Raw genomic sequence first — 19,676 nt, 5'->3', positions numbered from 1 at the left:
CTGACAGGAACTTTCTGGTGATCAAGAATTAATTTCTTCATCCAAAGACCACAGGACTCCAGAGCTCCAGAAGCTGAATTGGAATATATCTGGTGGTGCATCAGGAACCACAGCCTCTCTAGAATTTTACCAGCCACAGTGTGGTTGAAAATCTGTCACCATATCAACAGATTGTTCTTGTTTCTGTCTCATGGGGTTCATTTTCTGTTTTCATATTTTGCTGACTTCTCCCACAACATTTTCCTTAAATCATCCTTGAAGATTTCAATTTCCAAACTGCAACAGAATCCCAAAGCCATATGACTAACAGCATGTTTTGTTGATAAAAGAAAGAGGGTTATTATGAATAACACATTCTCTTTATGTTTGTGTAAACTTCTTGATTAAAATATGTCAGGAGAGAGAATTGTCACCAAATAGGCAATTCCAGTGATGTTGATACATTTTTCACATAAAGTATATTTAAAAGATAAAGCCTAACTTTAAGAGAAAACATTTCTCATTAACAAAAAAGTGAAAGATACAATGATGCACAGCTTAGGACATGGCTGAATAGCTGCTTCCCCCTGATCTCACCCTCCACTGGCTTGATCAGCTGCTGAGCTGGGCACAAGCAGCATCTCTGCCCACTGCCAAAGCTGAGCTGTGCCTTGCTGGAGACCCTCTCTGCTCTGTGGCCCTCTCTGCTTGGTGGAGGCTTCAGAGGCAGAAGTCCTCCTCAGAGAGTTCCCAGTTCTCTCTCTCCTCTCTCCTCAGAGGAGGAGGAGTTCCTCCTCTGCCAGGTCTCTAGACTTTGCTCTGTGGGAGCAGCTGCACTTTCAAAGCCACGGCGGGACATGTCTGATTTTAGACAAGAGGAGCAATTAGTAATTAAAAATAATAATCTTGAAGTGTTTGAGTTGTATTTTCCTTGATTGCCACATGCACAGAATCTTAATCCCTCAGATAAATCTTGTACTTTTGGCTTCAACATGCTAATGCTTTCCTACTCCAGAGCAGGCTGGAGTCCACAGCCTGGGTTTGTAGGTGGCACAAAGAATTTCCCTGACACCTGACCCAGTACTGCTCATTCCTCCTTGCCTGGAACAGTCATTTATTACTCTCAGAGGAAGCTGTGCATGACTTTGCTGCCAGCAAATTGTTTTAAAGTGAATTTTAACTAGTTACTCATATTTTGATCCCAGGCATTCCTCGAAGAGAGACATTAGAGAAAACTTGTTTGTAGGCTTTGAGCTATTTCTCTCAGATTTTTTTCCTCTCAGGGTATTAAAGCCTGCTGAGAGTCCAGGCTCACTTAGAAGTTAGTCTGATGGTAAAATGGATTTCATGTGTTAGAGTTTCATACTCTGCTCTAGCATAGGTTCAATGAAGGTATTTTGGCACTTCTCCCTAGCATGAGCTTTCAATACATTTCATATTAACCTACAAAAATAATAAAAACTCATTTTAATAGTGCTATGTTATCTGAACATATTAATTTTTTTCCCTCAGTAATCATATGTGGAGGCATTTTGATGGACCAAAATGAAAAGTATTCATTAAAACATTCACTGATAAACTTTAATATGCTGGAAAACCATTCTCACACCCTTCCTACAGTTACTGTCTCTAACATTACAATTCAATCAAAGAATAATAAATTAATAGCTACTTAAAGCAGATAAAGAAAAATAATTCAGTCATTTCCTTTCTGTTCTTCTGGATTCAAACTTCAAGTTTTCTCTTCACTGCTTCTTCTAGATTAAATGCTACATATTGATAATCTATGGATAGGCAAACTGACTTTGCTATCACACCTTGTCAGTATATCACTAGAAGTAATTGGCAGATGAAAAATTGTGGAAGTAGAAAGAGTGAAAATTGTTATTTGAAGGTTAGTGAAAAGAAGAAATAATAATATGCAAAAGGAAGCATCATTTATCAGGTCATGGATTCTGTCAGATTAGGGACTACAGTCCAAAGACAGTATTTCAGCCAAGAAAGAGGAAGGAAGAAGGGAAAAGGTAAAGAAGTTCAATCTCTAATGTTTATCTCAGTTCCAAAAACTACAGGTGTCCCAGGTTTGTAACATTACCATATAAATTACATATTCATATTTTTATTTGTATATAGGGCTTAATGATACTGTCCAGAACATAGATCTGAACTGAAATCTGCTACATGGCTCTGGGAGCAAGCAAATCTCTCCTGGGACTGCCTTCATATGCAATGTCCTTCATGGTCTATATTTAAAAGTCATGTCTTGACTTTTATATTCATCTCAATATGCTTTTATCCTGTTTAACCTGTACAAGACAGGGTCTTGTGTTCCCTTCTGGGAATGATACATCCCTGAAGTCACTGCAGGGGTAGCTCTGTAGACCAATCTTTTCACAAATTCAGACTTATTTCAAAGTTTCTTGTTTTCCAAAGCTGGTCCATGGCATTTCAGCCTGGCTCTGTGCAGGTCACCAAAGCCCAGTGCAGCAGGGATTTATCTGATCAGCCACTCTGCCCAGAGCAGGCACAGCCAAAGTGTTCACTGTGCTGTGATTCTCACTTCAACACTTCCAGAAATAGTAATGTACATTTAGTCAGCATCTGGTTGAGGAAAGTGCATCTCTAATAACCATCAAAATACAAAGGCAGTCAAATGTTAACACTCTTCTTTCCACCCTTTTGTCTCCCACTGCTCTAAGGAAGCTTTATAAACCATGCTGAGGAGGGGATAGTCCAGCACTGAAAAAATGCAAGACAGGCTCTTCTATTTCTTTTCTGAAGAGAGAGCAGCCTCCACTGAAGCAGGGAAACAGAAAATGAACCTCTGAGACAGTCATGCAAAATTTCAGACAGATCCTTACTCGTGTCATTCTGTTTAATCACCGTCCATTTCCTCTTCACTCTTTAACTAAATAATAAATATGGAGTGGCTTTTTTCATTACTATATGAGCTAGAATTGGTCCTGGAGCAAATATGGAAATAAGGGGTGAGGCTTGAAATCAGAGGGTTTCAGTGATTTTAACTACAAGGCACCTGTCTGTGTACATTTCTAATCCAATAATTAATCCAGCACCTTTTTATCTTAGGAACTCTCAGGAGTAATTTCCACATCTGAGTGGAGCATACATCATAAATCCACTCCAAATGATTTTTTAATTTGTCCTTTCCAATTCTGGTTTGAATTGACATTTTGTTCTGGTTGAAGTGGCATCCACAGACGCCTTCTCCCCTGCAATTAGCTGAGATTAAGCAGTTGGAGAACCAGCACAGGGAAGATCAGAAATGCTTATAGTTACTGGTGTTTTGATCATACTGAACAGCAGTAGGCTGTAGTTGGTGACTTTAAGATGCATGAATAAATATATTTCTGTGACTGCATTAAAATGATCCTTAGCAGGCTGTGCCAGCAAGTGGACCATGTATTTTACTGCTAACAAGCAGCTTAGTGCTGGAGTCTGTCTGCAGCTTCAGTGCAAAACTCACAGATCCTCGTCTCTTCCTTTGGTTATATCTTCTGTGCTGCTTAATGACATGCTAAAAAAGAACTCAGTGTGTTCCAGTTGCAGATTTTGATTTATTTAACCATTGGCAATCTGAAAGCATTCAGAGCTTTGGGTTATTAGTATTTTATAGAAATACCACAGATGATCCTTTGGAGCATGTTCCAACCACCCCAGCAATGTGAGCAGCCCTGAGACAGGCAGCACAGCTCGAGGTTTGAGTCACACCCTATTCATTGAATTTAATAGCAGTTGAGCAGCTAAAACCCCTTATCAGAGCTGTGAGAGTGTGTCCTGGGGTGAGTGTACCCTGGCCACAAATCCTGAATCCTATCAGCCAGCGCCGGCTGCTCGGCTGCAGCCTGGGCAGGGCACAAGCTGGACACATGGCTGAGCCAATATGAGCACTCAGAAACTGAGACTATCAGTGCACTTGCACACCTCAAGTGCTTCTTAGAAACTTTATTGTTCAGTTTCTGGCGCTTGCAGTCCAGGGTTGAGATGCTGTGAGAACAACCAGCTGTAGAGTGCTTTGGCCTTTAGTCCTGGGAAGATCAGATAGACAAATGACAAATTAAATAAACAGACCCCCCCCAAACTCACAGAAGTCTTTCATATCCCTCTCCCCAAAAATTTTTGGGCTATATTTTAAATTCTCCAGCTGCTCAACAGCTGTTTGCAATCCTGCTACTCTTTTTCCCCCTGAGCTCACTCCTTATCTCTGTCAGCATATTGTGGGATGCTTTGCCCCTCACTGAGGTAACATTTATGTACTGAAATCAAAGCCACATAAATGATGGGCTGCTCATCTTATCCTGCAGTCACTAAAATTCCCTGGCAGTTACATGTGTCTTTGCATGTATGGGAAATGGAGGTGTATCAACACAGTGAATTGAATAAGAGAGTAATCTAGGAGATCAAGGCACCCACAGGGGAGGCTCAGAGCAGGAGCTGAGAAAGAGAGGAGAATCTACAGAGATGGGAAATAAGTGTAACAAGAAAAAATATTTTTCTTAAAAGTTGGAGAAAGAAACAGTAAAAAAACATTTTTTCTTGAGGGATTTCCAGTAGGTGGACTCCTGTGGCAAATCTTTCCTGGAAGAATAGCATCTGTTTTTCATAAATAGTTGTTAAGCAGTACCTTTAAATGAATTTGCATAAGAAGGAAGCATCATTATCTTCATTATACTTGTGGGAAAGCTTAGGAAAAGAGAACTGGTTTGCTTAAAGTTACTCTTTCCACCAGCTGAAACAGCAATAGCCTCTTGAGTCACTCTTCACTGCTTCCTTGGCAGAGATCTTGCTCTGCTGTGCCATCAGTTCTCAGTATGTGCAGACAAAGGCAAAGTGGTTTTAGTAGACATTTCTCACTGTTGTTCAGCTAGATCTGTTTGCTAAGTAGAAGTGATCACTTTCTACTTTTGTTGTCCAAATGTCAGAGTACCTTTCCCATGACTCTGTGGTTTAATTATGAAAAATGCTGCTCACCACTCTTTCATGTTTTTAAAAAATGTTTCCTAACAGAGTCCTAGGAAAAATATGGGCCAGTTCCCAGATGGCTAATACAGTCCAAAGAGCACCCTCTGAATGACACTGCACTTAGCATCCCAGACAAGAGAGATGTGCAAGGGATCAGCACACATGGTCATGGAAATGCTTTCCTGACAGTGTTGGCACAACCAGAAAATTTGAGAACAGAGGAATCTGAGGCATTCCTTTGGGCTAGAGGGAAACTGTGGAAGGTTCCACAGGGAACCTTCTGCTCCAGGGATAAGGTGACCCCCAGTGAGACCCTCTGAGGGTGAGCAGACCCTGAGGATTTCCTTGCTGATCCTTCTTGTTCTTTTATAGCCAAAATACCCAGGGGTAAAGTAGAAGTGTAAAGAGTGTAAGAGTGATTTTGATAATGAACTTCAGTTTTCCTCTTTTCATAATAATGAAGGTGAAGTTCTTTTGAAATGTCATTATCTTCTGTATTTACTGCATATCTGCAGGACTCAGTTCATCATGGTCCAGGACAAGTGCTTTAGCTGCTTGCCCTGTGCCACCCCAGGGGCTGCTGCCTTGCACTCAAGTATGTAATATTACAGAAGTGATAAAAGATCTGGGTACAACACAAAGCAGGAAAGTACCTCACTTCAGGGAGACTGTAATAATTTCAGCCAGTAATGAAAAATTAGCAAATTTTGATTTGCCTTTGATCCAGAGTACAAACCTTTAGCTTTTCACAATTTTTCAGTGAAATTTTATGATAGCAAATCAAAACCTCACTTCTGAAATTATTCAGGAAATGTCACTGATATAACAGTAAAGCATTCGACTGGTCTGCATCATGCAGCCGAGTCTTTGATGACACTCATTGAACCAAGCTTTTTCAAATATTCATCCATCACAACTCAATTCTAAAATGAAAAATTGTACTGGTTCTTAAAAAGACAGAGCACCTCTCTTCTTTTTAAATATATAAGGGAAATAGAAGGGGAACATGAGCTCAGAGTGTGCTTTGTGTAAGCTTTGATGGATGCAAAAAGAAAAACATGCTAGAAGCTCCTTCCTTTCTGCACTGCGCTGCTTTCTTGGGCTGTTATCTCACCTAATTTTGCATCCAATTTAAAGGACCTTCAAAGGTGGTTCTGTAAATGCAAGCTATGGCATCAAAACAGCCTCTCAGATCCTTTCAAAAAACACTCAATTCCTGCCATTCTTGTGTTTGTTTTGCCCAGTGAACAGCAGCAAGCACATAGTGAGGAAATACCGAGGGCACCTGCGGACGAAGATCGAGTCTGGCGAAGGGACCATTCCCGTGCGGTGCCACAACGCGGCGCAGACGTGGGACGGGGTCCTGCTGGGAGAGCAGCTCATCACCATGTCCTGCACTGACAAAATCGCCAGGTATGTGATGGATACACGGGGCAAAAGCCTTTGTATGTGGAAGCTCAATGCCACAGAGGATTATGGTGTCCAGTGAGAAGCAGCCAGCAGGTGCTGACTAGCCCTGCAGGAACAAAGACCTCCTTTGTATGCAAAAGCAGAACATTTAAATAGGAGGGAACGTAAACAGGACGTTTTCCCAAATTCTCTGTGGGTCGTTAGATGCTTATTACAGTGTGACAAAAAAATAAACTGTCTTTGCAGGTTTTTTTGCCAATAGAATTTCACTGTGCAAATAAAATACATCAACTTCGTTGTTCTTGGATCATTTACCCCAAAACTTGCAAACCAACTTTCTCACAGATAAATTTAGCTCGTCTGCACCAAATTGAATAAAAAGCCCTAAAAGCCACCAGGGATATTTCTACTATTTTGAATGTCATTGGAGAGCTCTCATGCCACAGCCCCCTCTGTGGGTTTCTGCTATGCCCTGTAAATACAACATATATTTATGTAGAATAATTTCCATGTAATAAATATTTCATAATTATTCCCTGGTGACAAATAAAATGCAAACACATTCACCATTCTCAGTTTAGGGTGTTAACTAATAGCAACTAATGGCTAACACAATAAGAATCAAAATGTGTGTGCTTGGTTATTGCATTATTAATTCATAGCTGTACATGTATATATATTTATCTTCATAATTTATACATATATATATATAATGTACATTATATATAGATACAGTTCTACATATAAAATAAATCACATTATAGCTATAAAAACATAAATGCTATGATCAAATTCTCTGCTAGAACATCGTACCTAAGAACTCAGTTAAATTATATCAGTCAAAAATTTGGTCCAATTATTAAAGACCAACATAGACATAATCTTTCCCAATCATAGAAATTTTGTTTAATCCAAATGCATAAATTCTGCTCTTAGCTTTAACTGCATGACCTACCAAAGCTAAATTAGTCTGATTAGCAAAGCCTGCCATTTTGTCACAAAAATGTAGAAGTGAACTAGCAAATGGAAATACTACCAGACTCACAAAATCCACCCTCTGCTAAGAGTAATCATCACAACTGTTGTGCTTGCATGAAGGATAAAGAGCAACTTCTGCTGTAATGTTTTCATTTACTCGTAAGGAGATAACAGAAAACCCAAAGTATGTTCTGTGGATCTCCTCCACTGCGTGTAAATGCAGTGTTTACGCTGCGTGTAAATTTGGGGGTTCCAAATTCAGACTCATATGGACTCAAAAAACTGAACAATTTTAAGTCCAAGAATAGAAATATTGCGCTCTCTGTGGTTTTTAATGTCATTAGCCAGTGAATTGAATATCAGCTTTGCACACACTATTATATTTCCTGTTGATGGGGATGTTGACAGTAATACAGTCTCAGGAGTTGGGTTTTCTCTAAGCACATCTGCTGAGAACTTTGAGTGAATCCTTTCGTTGTTGACACACATCTAAACAGCATTGAAGTCTTTGAAGAAAAGAAGAATCTACCACAAAATTTTTCCAAGATAAAAAGGTTTTGCAGCTCTCATAATTGACAGTATTATTTCAATATTGTAAGAAAAACTGCACTTTTTATTATTTTATTTTTATTATTTATTTTCAATGTAATTCAAATGAGTTTGGGATTTTTATAGGTTAAAAAAAAACCAGCAATCATTCCCGCTTTCAACAGCATATGTTGCAGTTGAAAGAGAGGCTGAGAAAATCTGCATTATACTTTATCCCAAATTTCAGTTTACCAAATTAAATGCCATCTACAAGAATTTTTAATCATTACTATCCCCATGTGTCAGGGGGAGAAATCAAATGTTTCTTCACCTGTCCTTTGTCTCAGCACTTGTAGGACTGTCTTCTGCCTTCTCCTCTGGTCATAGAGAGCAGAGGCAGGAAAGGAGTTCAGTGGAAAAGGAGATTTCTCTATGAGGGCCTTTCCCACCCCTGCCCCACTGGAGAGATCAGTGGGTGGTGCCCATACATCATTTCAAACTGCAAATATTTGCCCTACCACATAGGCAGCTGACTCTTTAAATGTCTGCAGGATGCAGGAATCTGATTCCACATTATCTGAGCTTGTCTTGCAGCGAGAAGAAAAGAGATATCTCTGAAGCTGAAATTCATGTTTGTATAAGCAAGATTTGACAAAAAAATCTTGCCTGTATGCTTTGGATTTTATTGCTTGTAAAAGTCCCTCAGGAGCACTGTGCTATTAGAGAATGTTTCCTCTTGAGAATCTAGCCAGTAGCTGCTAAAATATACATCATTTTGCATTATTTGCAAAGGGCACTGCTATCAGAATATCAAAGACCCAAGAATGCACAGAGTTACCGAGAAAAGCGAATAATAATCTATAAATCATGTATCTAACGATTTATGCTCTTTCTTGCTCACAGGAAAGCTATAAGCAGAGAGTGGTTTAATCAGATTTATTTGTTATTCAAAGACATTTAGCCATTTTTATTACTATCACCACAAGTTTGAGAGAATTTGATGCTTGGTATGCATTATTTGGGCTCTGTGGCTTTGTTGATATCTCAGGATAAACACCCTGGTATCATACCTGTTCCCTCACTGAATTAAAGCCCATGCTCTATGGTATGAATAGTCATTTTACTTGGCTCAGGCAGGGAATTGTGAGGTGAAATTCTGCAACTTGGTTATAAAGAAGGTCACCCTAGGTCTTGGTTGCTCCTTCTAGCTCTAAAACCTATGCATTTATATGTGTGAATTTAAAGTTCAGGGTCTGTGAATCCCCAAATAAACCACCCTAAGAGAGTGTCAGCTTTACACACATGACTCCTGTGAGCCTCACAGTGCAGCTGGAGTGACTTCAGGCTCTCAGTGTCGTAGGATTTAGGATTAAACCACATTTTTTAGCCCACAGTTCATTAATTACACTAACACCTTTTGACCTTCATTCTCCTCTGTAATGTACATTTTATACATTTACAAAAAAGCAGCAATAACATGGGAAGAATAATTTCGAAAATAATCATCTGTTTTGGGAAAAAATTATGTCATTTCATGTTTTCTTGATGCTAATCATAACCTATATTAAAACCTTTATGTTGATAGAGACATTACAGCCCTGAGAGAATTTCAGCTTTTTGTGACAGCAAAATTCATACAATGGGCCAAATTAAACCTCTTTTCATCTCCCTGTCTCACACTAAGGCTGGATGCAGGACTAGCTCATACCTTGCTTATTACAAGGTCAGTGCAAGGTTAATGCTGCTGCTAATGGAAGTCTCTGCAGTGGCTGTTTGGGAGCAGACAAATGTTTGAAGGAAAATTGTTATATGCACACACACACACACACACACACACAAACACACATTTTTAGGGAAAGAAACAGGGGAATCCCTAGAACTCAGCTCTGCTTTGAGGCTCTAAACACAGTAACCAAACCTTAGGGAGGCTCAGCACTACATTCTGTGTCTGACCCTCAGAAATGGTCAGGACTGACATGTGCTCAGCTGACACGTGCCAGCTGCAGGGGTGGGATTTACATCACCTCCTTGGTGCCCCAGGGCCTCAGTGACACTGGCTCTCTGTGTCCCCTCAGTGACATGGCTCCAGGTGCACAAAGCCAGCCCAGCACTGAGCATCTCCTCCCTGCTGGCTTCCCTCAGCACACAGTGTGTATGTCTGTGCCTGATTTGCAGGTAACAGTCCACATGGCTGCATATATAAAATCAGCATTTCCGAATGTCTCTACTTCTTATTCCTACAGCAGAACAAATATGAAAGTCTGGGCAAAATATCAAAGATTTATGTGCTTCTCTTTAGTCCATCACCCCTCTGGACAGACTTATGAGGGAAATTCAGAGTCTGTCACAGAGGAGAGAAACCACCTTCCCTTTGACACACTTTGTCCTCTGACTCATGGAAGCCCTGCCTGAGCTTCAGGCCAGTCTCTTCCATCATGGCTCATCCTCTAGGCTCACCATAACTCAGATTTATCAGCATGCACACCTCCCTTCTGTATAAAGTTTCCTGTTCCATGCTCTGAGCTGGTCAAGTTTATTTATCTCATCACCAGCACCTGGGTTCCTTCTTCTTCCATGCAGAAAACTAGAGAAATCACTTCCCCCAGTGCCAGCCCTTCTGAAATAGCAGGGTGCTCTGCCCTGTGCAGCTGCACAGAGAGGTTTGGTGCTTGCCATTGCCAGTGGTTTGGCAGAGCATGGAAGTGGTTTGGCAGAGCATGGCATGGTTTGGCAGAGCATGGCATGGTTGGTTTGGCAGAGCATGGCATGGTTTGGCAGAGCATGGCATGGTTTAGCAGAGCATGGCATTGTTGGTTTGGCAGAGCATGGCATGGTTTAGCAGAGCATGGCATGGTTTGGCAGAGCATGGCATGGTTGGTTTGGCAGAGCATGGAAGTGGTTTGGCAGAGCATGGCATTGTTGGTTTGGCAGAGCATGGCATGGTTTAGCAGAGCATGGCATGGTTGGTTTGGCAGAGCATGGCATTGTTGGTTTGGCAGAGCATGGCATGGTTTAGCAGAGCATGGCATGGTTTGGCAGAGCATGGCATTGTTAGTTTGGCAGAGCATGGCATGGTTGGTTTAGCAAAGCATGGCATGGTTTGGCAGAGCATGGCATGGTTGGTTTGGCAGAGCATGGCATGGTTGGTTTGGCAGAGCATGGCATGGTTTAGCAGAGCATGGCATGGTTTGGCAGAGCATGGCATGGTTTGGTTTGGCAGAGCATGGCATGGTTTGGTTTGGCAGAGCATGGCATGGTTTGGCAGAGCATGGCATGGTTTGGCAGAGCATGGCATGGTTTGGCATAGTATGGCAGTGGTTTGGCAGAGCATGGCATGGTTTGGCAGAGCATGGCATGGTTGGTTTGGCAGAGCATGGCAGAGGAGCTGGGAGCACAGGGAGGGGAACACCACGGCTCCCCAGAGCTCAGCAGACCTGTGGCATGAGCAGGCATTCCCAGATCCTGGGTCACCACCTCACCATGATGTGTGCAAGTCATTTTAAGTTCTTGGTGCAAGCATTCAACACTAGGGTTCATTCCAAAAATTAGTTCTTATCTTGGTGTCCCAGGAGAGAGTTCTGCACTGCACTACTCTTCCCCAAACCCTCTTCCTTGACAGACCTTGGCCAGGGCACTGGAAACATCACACTCTGGCCAGGGCAGAGCACATTGTGGCTCATTAGATGTTGAGCTGATGTAGTTATTTGGAGAGATGCCAGCGTTCTGTGCAGCAAATTTGCATCTAAACACACAAAAATTGTATAAACTTATGTGTAAATGGATGAGGAGTGGCACTTTCCTCTTTCAGAGTCCCCTTGCAGGATCCAGGCTGAGGAATGTACTTTGCATTGTGCTGGATTTGTAGGGAGCAATCCTCATAAACACTGTCTTTAAACAGCACATAAAAGCCAGAATTCAGTGTTTGTTTTATAAGCTCTGGCCTTAAAATTGTTTTCTTAGTACCACTTCTCAAAAGGTCACCTTTAAAAGACTGTGTATTTTCTTGCCACCAGGTTAATGGTCATCTACCTCCTCAAACTTCACCAAAAAAGTGACATTTAGCCCAGAAGTAAAAAAAGACCTTGAGTATCTAAATTACCTCACCTACAAAAAAAAAAAAAGCCACAAACAGAAACAAAGGACCTCCAAACTTTGCACTACATCATGAGCACTCTACCCATGTCCTATGGCTAAGATTTGTGGAATATTTGGGCCCCACAAGCTAGAGAATAGGAAGAAATCTTCATTGAGAATATGATCAGAGTACTGCAAGGTAGTGTAGCCTTAAGGCACTTTTTCAGGATTTATCAGTGGGAGTCTGAAGTAGCATTTTAGAGGATGAGTCGAGCACATTAAGCTGTATTTAAATGTAGCATATAAAAATGCAGGACTAAAAGTCAGTGTTAGAAATTGGCATTCTTAGATCTATTTTAGTGTTAGCCTGTCGACCAGAGCCATTGTTAACAGAAGGCTGAGCCTGACAAGGTAACTCTTAAGAAAAGCTACTTCAAAGGCTACATATTAATGCAAATGAAAATCAATTAACACAGCTAGATCTTCAATTAGAGATGATTTGTGCACACGGTTTGTAATGCTCTCTCTTAACCCCTTTCTGTGTGACTGAGAGTTCAATTTCAATCTTTCACCACCAGGTATGTTCCAGAAAACATATATAAACCACCCACTGTTAAAATACAGATCAAAAACTAATGCACTAGTTCCAGTTTCCAAACCAATAATAGCTAAATGGTCATATAAATAGGAACACCACAGGTGTCCTTCTGAGCACATGCCACCTGAATAACAATTTATGTTGTGTGAAGCATAGCTGGAAATATTGGTAATAGAAACTGTGGTACAGGAGGTTAACAATACACTGAGTGGATAAGACTTAAAGCTCTTAATAAAAAAACAAAGTCTTTTACAAAAAGCCTTATCAAAATAAGATTTGAAATTCCTCAGCAATGCTTTTTAAGGGGCAAGGTTCCAAAGGTCCCAAGGAGACACTTCAGTCTCTGAGCATCCATGGCAGGTGGACACAGTTCCCTGAGAGGTTTTGATGCATCAGGTGAATTTCTCCACATCTCAGTTACAAAGGGATTCAAATGTTGGCCTTCAGGTCTAACCAGGTTCAAATCAATGCTGGAAACACCAGCAGAGGGGCTCCAGTTGTCACTGCACATCTCAGCAATGGGCAGGGAGCCTTGTACTAACCTGAGCAAGGCTGCAGCCCCCTGCCCCCCCTTGGGTTTGCCTCCAAACCCCTTCCTCAGTTTTCATCATCCCTTTCAGGAGCCTGGGAACTGGGGGGGGCTCTGCAGGGGGGTCACACCCTGCCCTCTGCTTGTCCAGGGCTGGGGCAGCACAGCATTCCACTAAAGAAAGGCTGCCTGCTCTGGGATGCCTCCCAGCTTGTCACTGGCATTTCTGTGATTGACAAACAGGCAAAAATATATTTGTTTAAGGATTATCTATATTGAAAACTGGACGCAGGATTTTGTCTTTGTAAACAGTGCAGTAATATCTGCTGTTTGAACAAAAGGAAGGGTATACTTTCCTTCCATTTAAAGCTACAAAAGCTCCCATATTTGAGTGAAAAGGGGAGACATTCTGTTTTGTTTATCTTGCCTGCTGAAGATTTGGAGATTTTTTAAATAAGATCTGTGACTAAGGGAGCAGTAGGTTGATTTTCACTTTATTGGAAGGGTTATTATAGAGCACATAGCATATGAGTTATTAGAGAGATGCATGTCCTTGAAAACAGCCCTTAAAATCTTGTACAATTAGGAAAATTCAGAATGATCCAGCATATTTCCTCATAGCAAGAAAAGTCACTTTGATATATTGAGAAGCCAAAATGTAACACTGTATTGCTTTGAATAATAATTTTATTTTGAAAAGCCACATTTGAAGAGAGCTCTTTGTTACAGATGGGAACACAGCTACTTTCATGGACCTAAATTAGGCTACAGAGAAATAGCTCCTTCAAAATTAACACCCTTATTGAAAGTTTCACTGTTGCTCAGATAGATCTTTCCCTACCATCTACCTACAAATAATTCCACAGATGTTCATATATCAAAGGATCAGGTCAGTACATTAGCCATGTGTGTTGGTCAAGGGATGAAAAATACACAGGATGAAAGACCTTCTCCCAAATATTTGTCAGTAAAATCTAATGTTTCTGCACAATACTGCACGGCTGCCCTCCAAGGCAGGCCTTTTCATCCACAGAGCAGCACCAGCATGAGGAACTGAAAATTTTCCCCAGCATTAAATTGTTTTTCCTGTGCTCTGAAGAACAGCAGCAGAGCAAGGGTCTGATTTTGGCCAGCTCAAAACCCCTCTTTTCCTAGGACTCGTGCTTAGTGGGACTCATACACATGATCAGGACTGCATTCCAGACAGAAACAACTGCCCAAACATTCTGACAAACCTGGGCTGGATTGGAAAGCACAGCTCCTTCTTGCTTCTTCCCATTTCTCTCACCAGATGCTGCTCAACCAGTGCTGAGCCAGAAGGAGCCACTGTACAGGTGGCAGTGCCATCACCCTCATCCCCTTTCACAGCACCTGGGGGACACCAGCTCAAAAACAGCCAGCAAGTGTTCCCCACCAAATATTGCCTTCTTGGTGCCTTTCCTGGCTTCTCAGTCCTTGCTTACATTAGGATGCTCTCTGGTTCTGGGACAGTCTCTTTGTGCACCACATTCTACACCTCAGGCAGGACTTGCTGGTATTCTCTGATAGGTTTCTTCTTCCTGTTTTTTTTTTTTGTTTGTTTTTTTGGTTTTTTTTTAATCTGGTTGCTCTGTCCAATTAGTCTTGAAGTCAAACTTATCCCCTGGGGTTAAAGCCCACCATGGCTGATACAGAAGCTTCATCACCCCTACACCTTCATGTGCTTTCTTTTAGAGTGGGAAAACAGGGTACTCTCAAGGGACAACTATTGCATCCAGAAGCCAGAAACTCTTACAGATTTCAGCAAATCTTATTCCCTTTCTGCCCTGATTCCCCAGGGTGCAAAAATGGGAGTACTGGAGTACTGCAAGGATTAATTCATGTTTATGGAATGCTTTCAGTACATAGTGGGTGACCTGATCATGCTTATATTGTGATTTCCAATAGTGTAATTCCATTGAAATTCAAAACCCTTTTTACATTAATATGTCCAGAATTTTGTAGAGGAATATGTCTAAAGAAAAGGCAGATCCCTTGTGATGAATTTAAATTACCTTGTAATTTATGACCTGAGCACAATCCCTTATTTTGGTAAATAAAACTCAGATGATTTCTTGTGATGTGCATATTGCTGAAATCCCAATATTGTTGAACATATGTTGTTTTCAGTTTAGCTGCTTTTCTCCTCTCCTTCAATCAAATATGTAAGGCTTTTTTAGGGAAATTTTAAATGCTGAAAACAGACCTGATATCTTACAAGTTTCCATCTGGACAAAGATATCTGTGTAAATTTTCTGCTTACCTTAGATGCTGGTTGAAGGCATAATACTGTTAGCTCAATTCATCTCTGTTTCTTAAGCTTGCATTATTAATTTTGCATCATGAAAAGTTATTTATTTAAAGAGGCAGCTAGTTCTTTCCTTTAAAAGTGATGTGATTTGCAGAAATGACCACACGTTTTTTTTCCCCAAATGAAGTTATGCAAATCTGATCGACTAAAGTAAATGTGTCATAAAACCAATGACTGTTTAAATTGTGGGACTAAATTGTTTGTATATAAATATTACCTTTTATATTTCATTTGAGTTTTATGTAGATGAACATATTACTTTAATGGCCTGCATTTACAGAGGGAGACAGGGAGAGTCTGACTCTGAAATCCTCAGCAGCCAGATGGCTGCCTTTTCTTGCATGAGATTAAAAGATGTTTCTCATTCACAGCCCTGCTTCAGAGGCAAATTAATACAGCCAGCTAAATTGCTTGTGTTTTTGGAATAAAATTTAAAGAGAACTTTTAAAAGCAATTGGTGTCACAGGTTCCTAGAGCAGATTGCTCTCCAGGTACAGCATGCTGGTTTTAAACATTCAGTAATTAATGGAAAGTATTCCATGTTAATTGACTGCTTCAGGAAAGGGAAATATAATGACTCCTTATTAATCATGAAAAGAGACATACAGTACAGAGGCACTGCAATAATTGCACTAACGGGTGAGAAATGTTAATTAATGAAAAGAACAATGATGTAAGAAATTAGCACCATAATGCTTGCTGCTGATGGAAGTTCTGCTTTAAACACATTATTTAGCATGGCAGCCACTGGATGATGCCTTATATAGCAGACACCTCATAGCCTTTCCTTCGGCAGCTACCGAGCTCCAAATATTGCCGGTGTTTTGGGTTTTAATGAGCCAAAATATACTCTCCAAACTCCATTTTCTAAGCATTTTCAGCTTGAACTCCTGAACTCAAAACTACTCAGACAGACTGACAGTGTTCAACTTATGTAAAAATATTATCCAAGTGCATGAGAGCCTGTTAGCATTTGTGGGGTGGGAAACAACTTCTTAGATGAGCTGAGCTAAATAGGTTTGCCAAGACGATAACTGCATCATGACTTCTTTCCCCTTCTTAATTTTTCCACTCATTAACCAATTAGCTGTCCCCTGAAGAATTTAGAGGCAAGCAGGCTGTCATATTTGTGCCTGGCTTGATGTAAAAATTCATAAGCTATTAAAATGCAGAACCATTCTGGCAGCTACTCCACCAGCAGCAGCACAGAGGTCTCAGTCATCAACAGGTGGAAGGTCCCAAGGTTCCCACCATCACTCTGCAGCACCTTTAAGGCAGCAACAGGGTGAGATGTATCCCTCACTCTGGGCACTTCAGAGAAGGTTGAGCTGTTTGTATCAAATTACAAATAAATTTCCTAAAAGCCCAAGTCTTCTCTTATTTTTCCTATTTAGGACCAGGATTTAATTCTCATGGATGTCTTCATATCTTCATGGTCATTTGTACAAAGAAATGTTGGCCTATGAGACTTTCACAGATTTTGGGAGAATTTTGGCCACCTAAGTCATGTGTTAGCTTCGCTGTATGGCATGCAGATGGTACTTACGTAGCAAATAAAGGTAGAATAATAAAAACTCTCATTCTAACTCTACCATTGCAAGTGAAATGCTATAGATGCAGGAAAAAAATAAAATTCTGCTAGAGACATGCTAAATGAACATCCCTCAAACACAAAATGCTTTTAGAAAGAAAACCTTTTGATAAGAAGCCTCTGCTTGCAGCAATACAAGATGGAAATACATCCCTTAAGTGAATAGCACCACAGTAATCTCAAATAGTCCTGGAGGAACAATCGGCCCATTGGCATATAATAACCCAACACTGCCTTCTGTATCACAGGACAGGGACAGGAATAGTTTCATCCCTCATCCCTCTAACCCGTGTGCTGGCATTTGCTGATTTTCCCAGGGTAGCTCCAGGATGGGCCATTCCTCCACCCATGTGTCTTATTATTGCTCCTGAAATTTTTTTTCAGGTGGAACATCCTTGGGCTCCAAGGCGCTCTGCTCAGCTCCTTCATTGAACCCCTGTACCTGCACAGCATCGTTGTGGGGAGCCTGTACCACACTGGCCACCTGTCCCGGGTGATGAGCCACAGGATAGAGGACATTGGTCAGCTGCCAGCTTCCTACCGCCGCAACCAGCTGCTTCTCAGTGGTGAGCAAACACCTCCTGCAACACAAATAATCCCCCCTCACCTCTCTAGTCATGCTGCAGACCAACAGGAGTGCTTTTTGTTTGCATTTTTTTCCTGAAGAATACGAATTTGTAGAGTGAAGAAATGTGTTTAAGTCCTCTTTCATTAGCAGGACACAAAAAAGGATCATTAATGGATAAAAGCTGACTAGGAAAACAACCACTGTACACTGAACACTCAGAGTGGAAAAAAAAAAGTATGACTAAGTAAAACATTTCTAAAAAACAGAAGGAAGCTTTCAGTAAATTTTAGGTTTAACTGTATTCAGGTCCTCATGAGGCATGTGAATGCTGAGACACCAGTTCTGCACCAGATTAGATCCTTATTTTAATCTTTGATAATTGTTCTTTGGGATTATTCCCTGAGACATTAATATGATGTCAGTGTCACAGAGCTGGGAGGTCAGGACATTTTAGTGGAGTACCCCATTATCTTTCAAAGTCCTCTAGGTTCCTCAGTAAGGAGGGTTCTGGTTTGTGCATTATCTATTTCACGGGCTTTTTTTTTTCAATATGTCCTTGTGACAAAATTTGTTTGACTGAACAAATTTTTTAACAAGGCAGAAGTGATAGTTTAGCCACTGGGGAAATTCTCAGGTTCTGCGTGGTTTAGTACATCTGGCAAGTGTAATGTGCACGTATGTGTTGGGAGGTGAACAGGTCAAAAGGCTTATCCTTTTCTGAACAGCTTATCTCCATTTTTTAACTCTTCAGTGCAGCTGCACAAAGACTGCAATCAAGTGAGTAGGAAGCTGTGATCCACACTCTCCCTCCAGTTTATGTCCCCACCTGTCCCTCCTGCCCTGGTCCACATGGGCATGGCTCAGCCTCCTCTTCCTTCCCCCATGACATTGTGGTAGGGAGGAAAGAACTCACAGCTGGCCAGGAGATATGGCCCCATTTCCCAAATCTGGCTGTTGTTTTGACAACACTGCCCCATCTGCCAAAGCCACTGCATCTCCCACTGGGAAAGCAGATCTCATACTGTGCCAGCCCTAACACACTGTAAGTGCACCCATAGATTAAAATCAAAGGCACACACAATGTCACTGTGTCTGCAGGATGTACATGGAAACTCACTTCAACTGTTGAAGGACTGAAAACACAAAAAGGGATTTGATAAGAGTTTCCACCACAGAACAGCTGGATTGGCCTTGCAGAATAAAAGCAATGGGTCATACTTGGCCAGAGTGTGTGTGTATGTATGTCCAAGAGTCATTGCCAGAGATCTCAAGGGAATAAGAAATGCATCAGAGGGGAACTTGTGTCACTTTAAATATCTGCATGTTTCTGTGCTGTGTTCCTCTTTTCCAGAGGCTTCTGTTTGGAAAAGCATTTCTTTCTCTCTTTGGCTGTATTTGTCAGTTTTCCTCAGCCCAGGAGAAGCAGTGGGAGGAATCTGTCTCTCTCTCTCTCTCTCTCTGCATTGTTTTTGTCTCTCACACCATTATTTGTAATCTTTCCTCCCCCCACAAATCCCAGGGAGGCAATGCTGATTAAAACTTACACTGCTGAGGCTTATGCTGCAATTCTTTTTCCTGAGAAACCCTGCCAGCATATATCCAGTGACTAAGGGATGGGCACCTGGAAAAAGCTTCTCCAAATGCATTAGAGACCAGACCTACACAGTCTCAGCCAGGCAACTCCACCTCCCACTCTTGTCTTGGACATCAGACCAGCCCAGGACTGCAGGAGTCCTTAAATTACAAGGGTGTCAATTATTTTGCCACTTGATCATAGCAGTACAAGCGTTCCAATGGAGAGGAGAGTCATGGTGTGTGATGAGGTATACTGAGATTAACTCCTTGGCTCCACTGGAAAATAATCAGTGAGGTTTTCTGCTCAGTTTTCTATCAGTCCCAGCCAGATGGAACTACACTCTTCCACTGAGATTACTCTTGGGTGTAATTTTTAGAAGAAATGCCTTTTTTATATCCTGTCCTCTTAAGAGTGAGGCTGTTTCAAAGGGTATCCTGATGGGTTATGAGGTTTTGCTGGGAGAGAGAGGAGAAAGAGGATAGATTTCAGTTTACATCCCACAGTACTCAAATTCCTATTATTTGTGCAAAGACTTT

The 19,676-nt window shown here is 41.2% G+C and overlaps 1 protein-coding gene across 1 annotated transcript in view; it reads left to right on the top strand.

Annotated features, from left to right (window-relative positions):
* ADARB2 (adenosine deaminase RNA specific B2 (inactive)) overlaps window positions 1-19,676 on the top strand; it is a 305,978-nt gene that overhangs the window by 278,264 nt on the left and 8,038 nt on the right. Inside the window, exons 7-8 of the mRNA XM_036403614.2 lie at window positions 6,204-6,372; window positions 17,381-17,562. Coding sequence (XP_036259507.1) covers window positions 6,204-6,372; window positions 17,381-17,562 — 351 coding nt within the window. The remainder of the gene's footprint in view (window positions 1-6,203; window positions 6,373-17,380; window positions 17,563-19,676) is intronic.

This window comes from Molothrus ater, chromosome 1 (genome assembly GCF_012460135.2).
Source record: "Molothrus ater isolate BHLD 08-10-18 breed brown headed cowbird chromosome 1, BPBGC_Mater_1.1, whole genome shotgun sequence".
Classification (NCBI taxonomy): domain Eukaryota; kingdom Metazoa; phylum Chordata; class Aves; order Passeriformes; family Icteridae; genus Molothrus; species Molothrus ater.
Note: the sequence above shows the minus strand (reverse complement) of the source record. Positions and strands in the feature narration are given on the sequence as shown.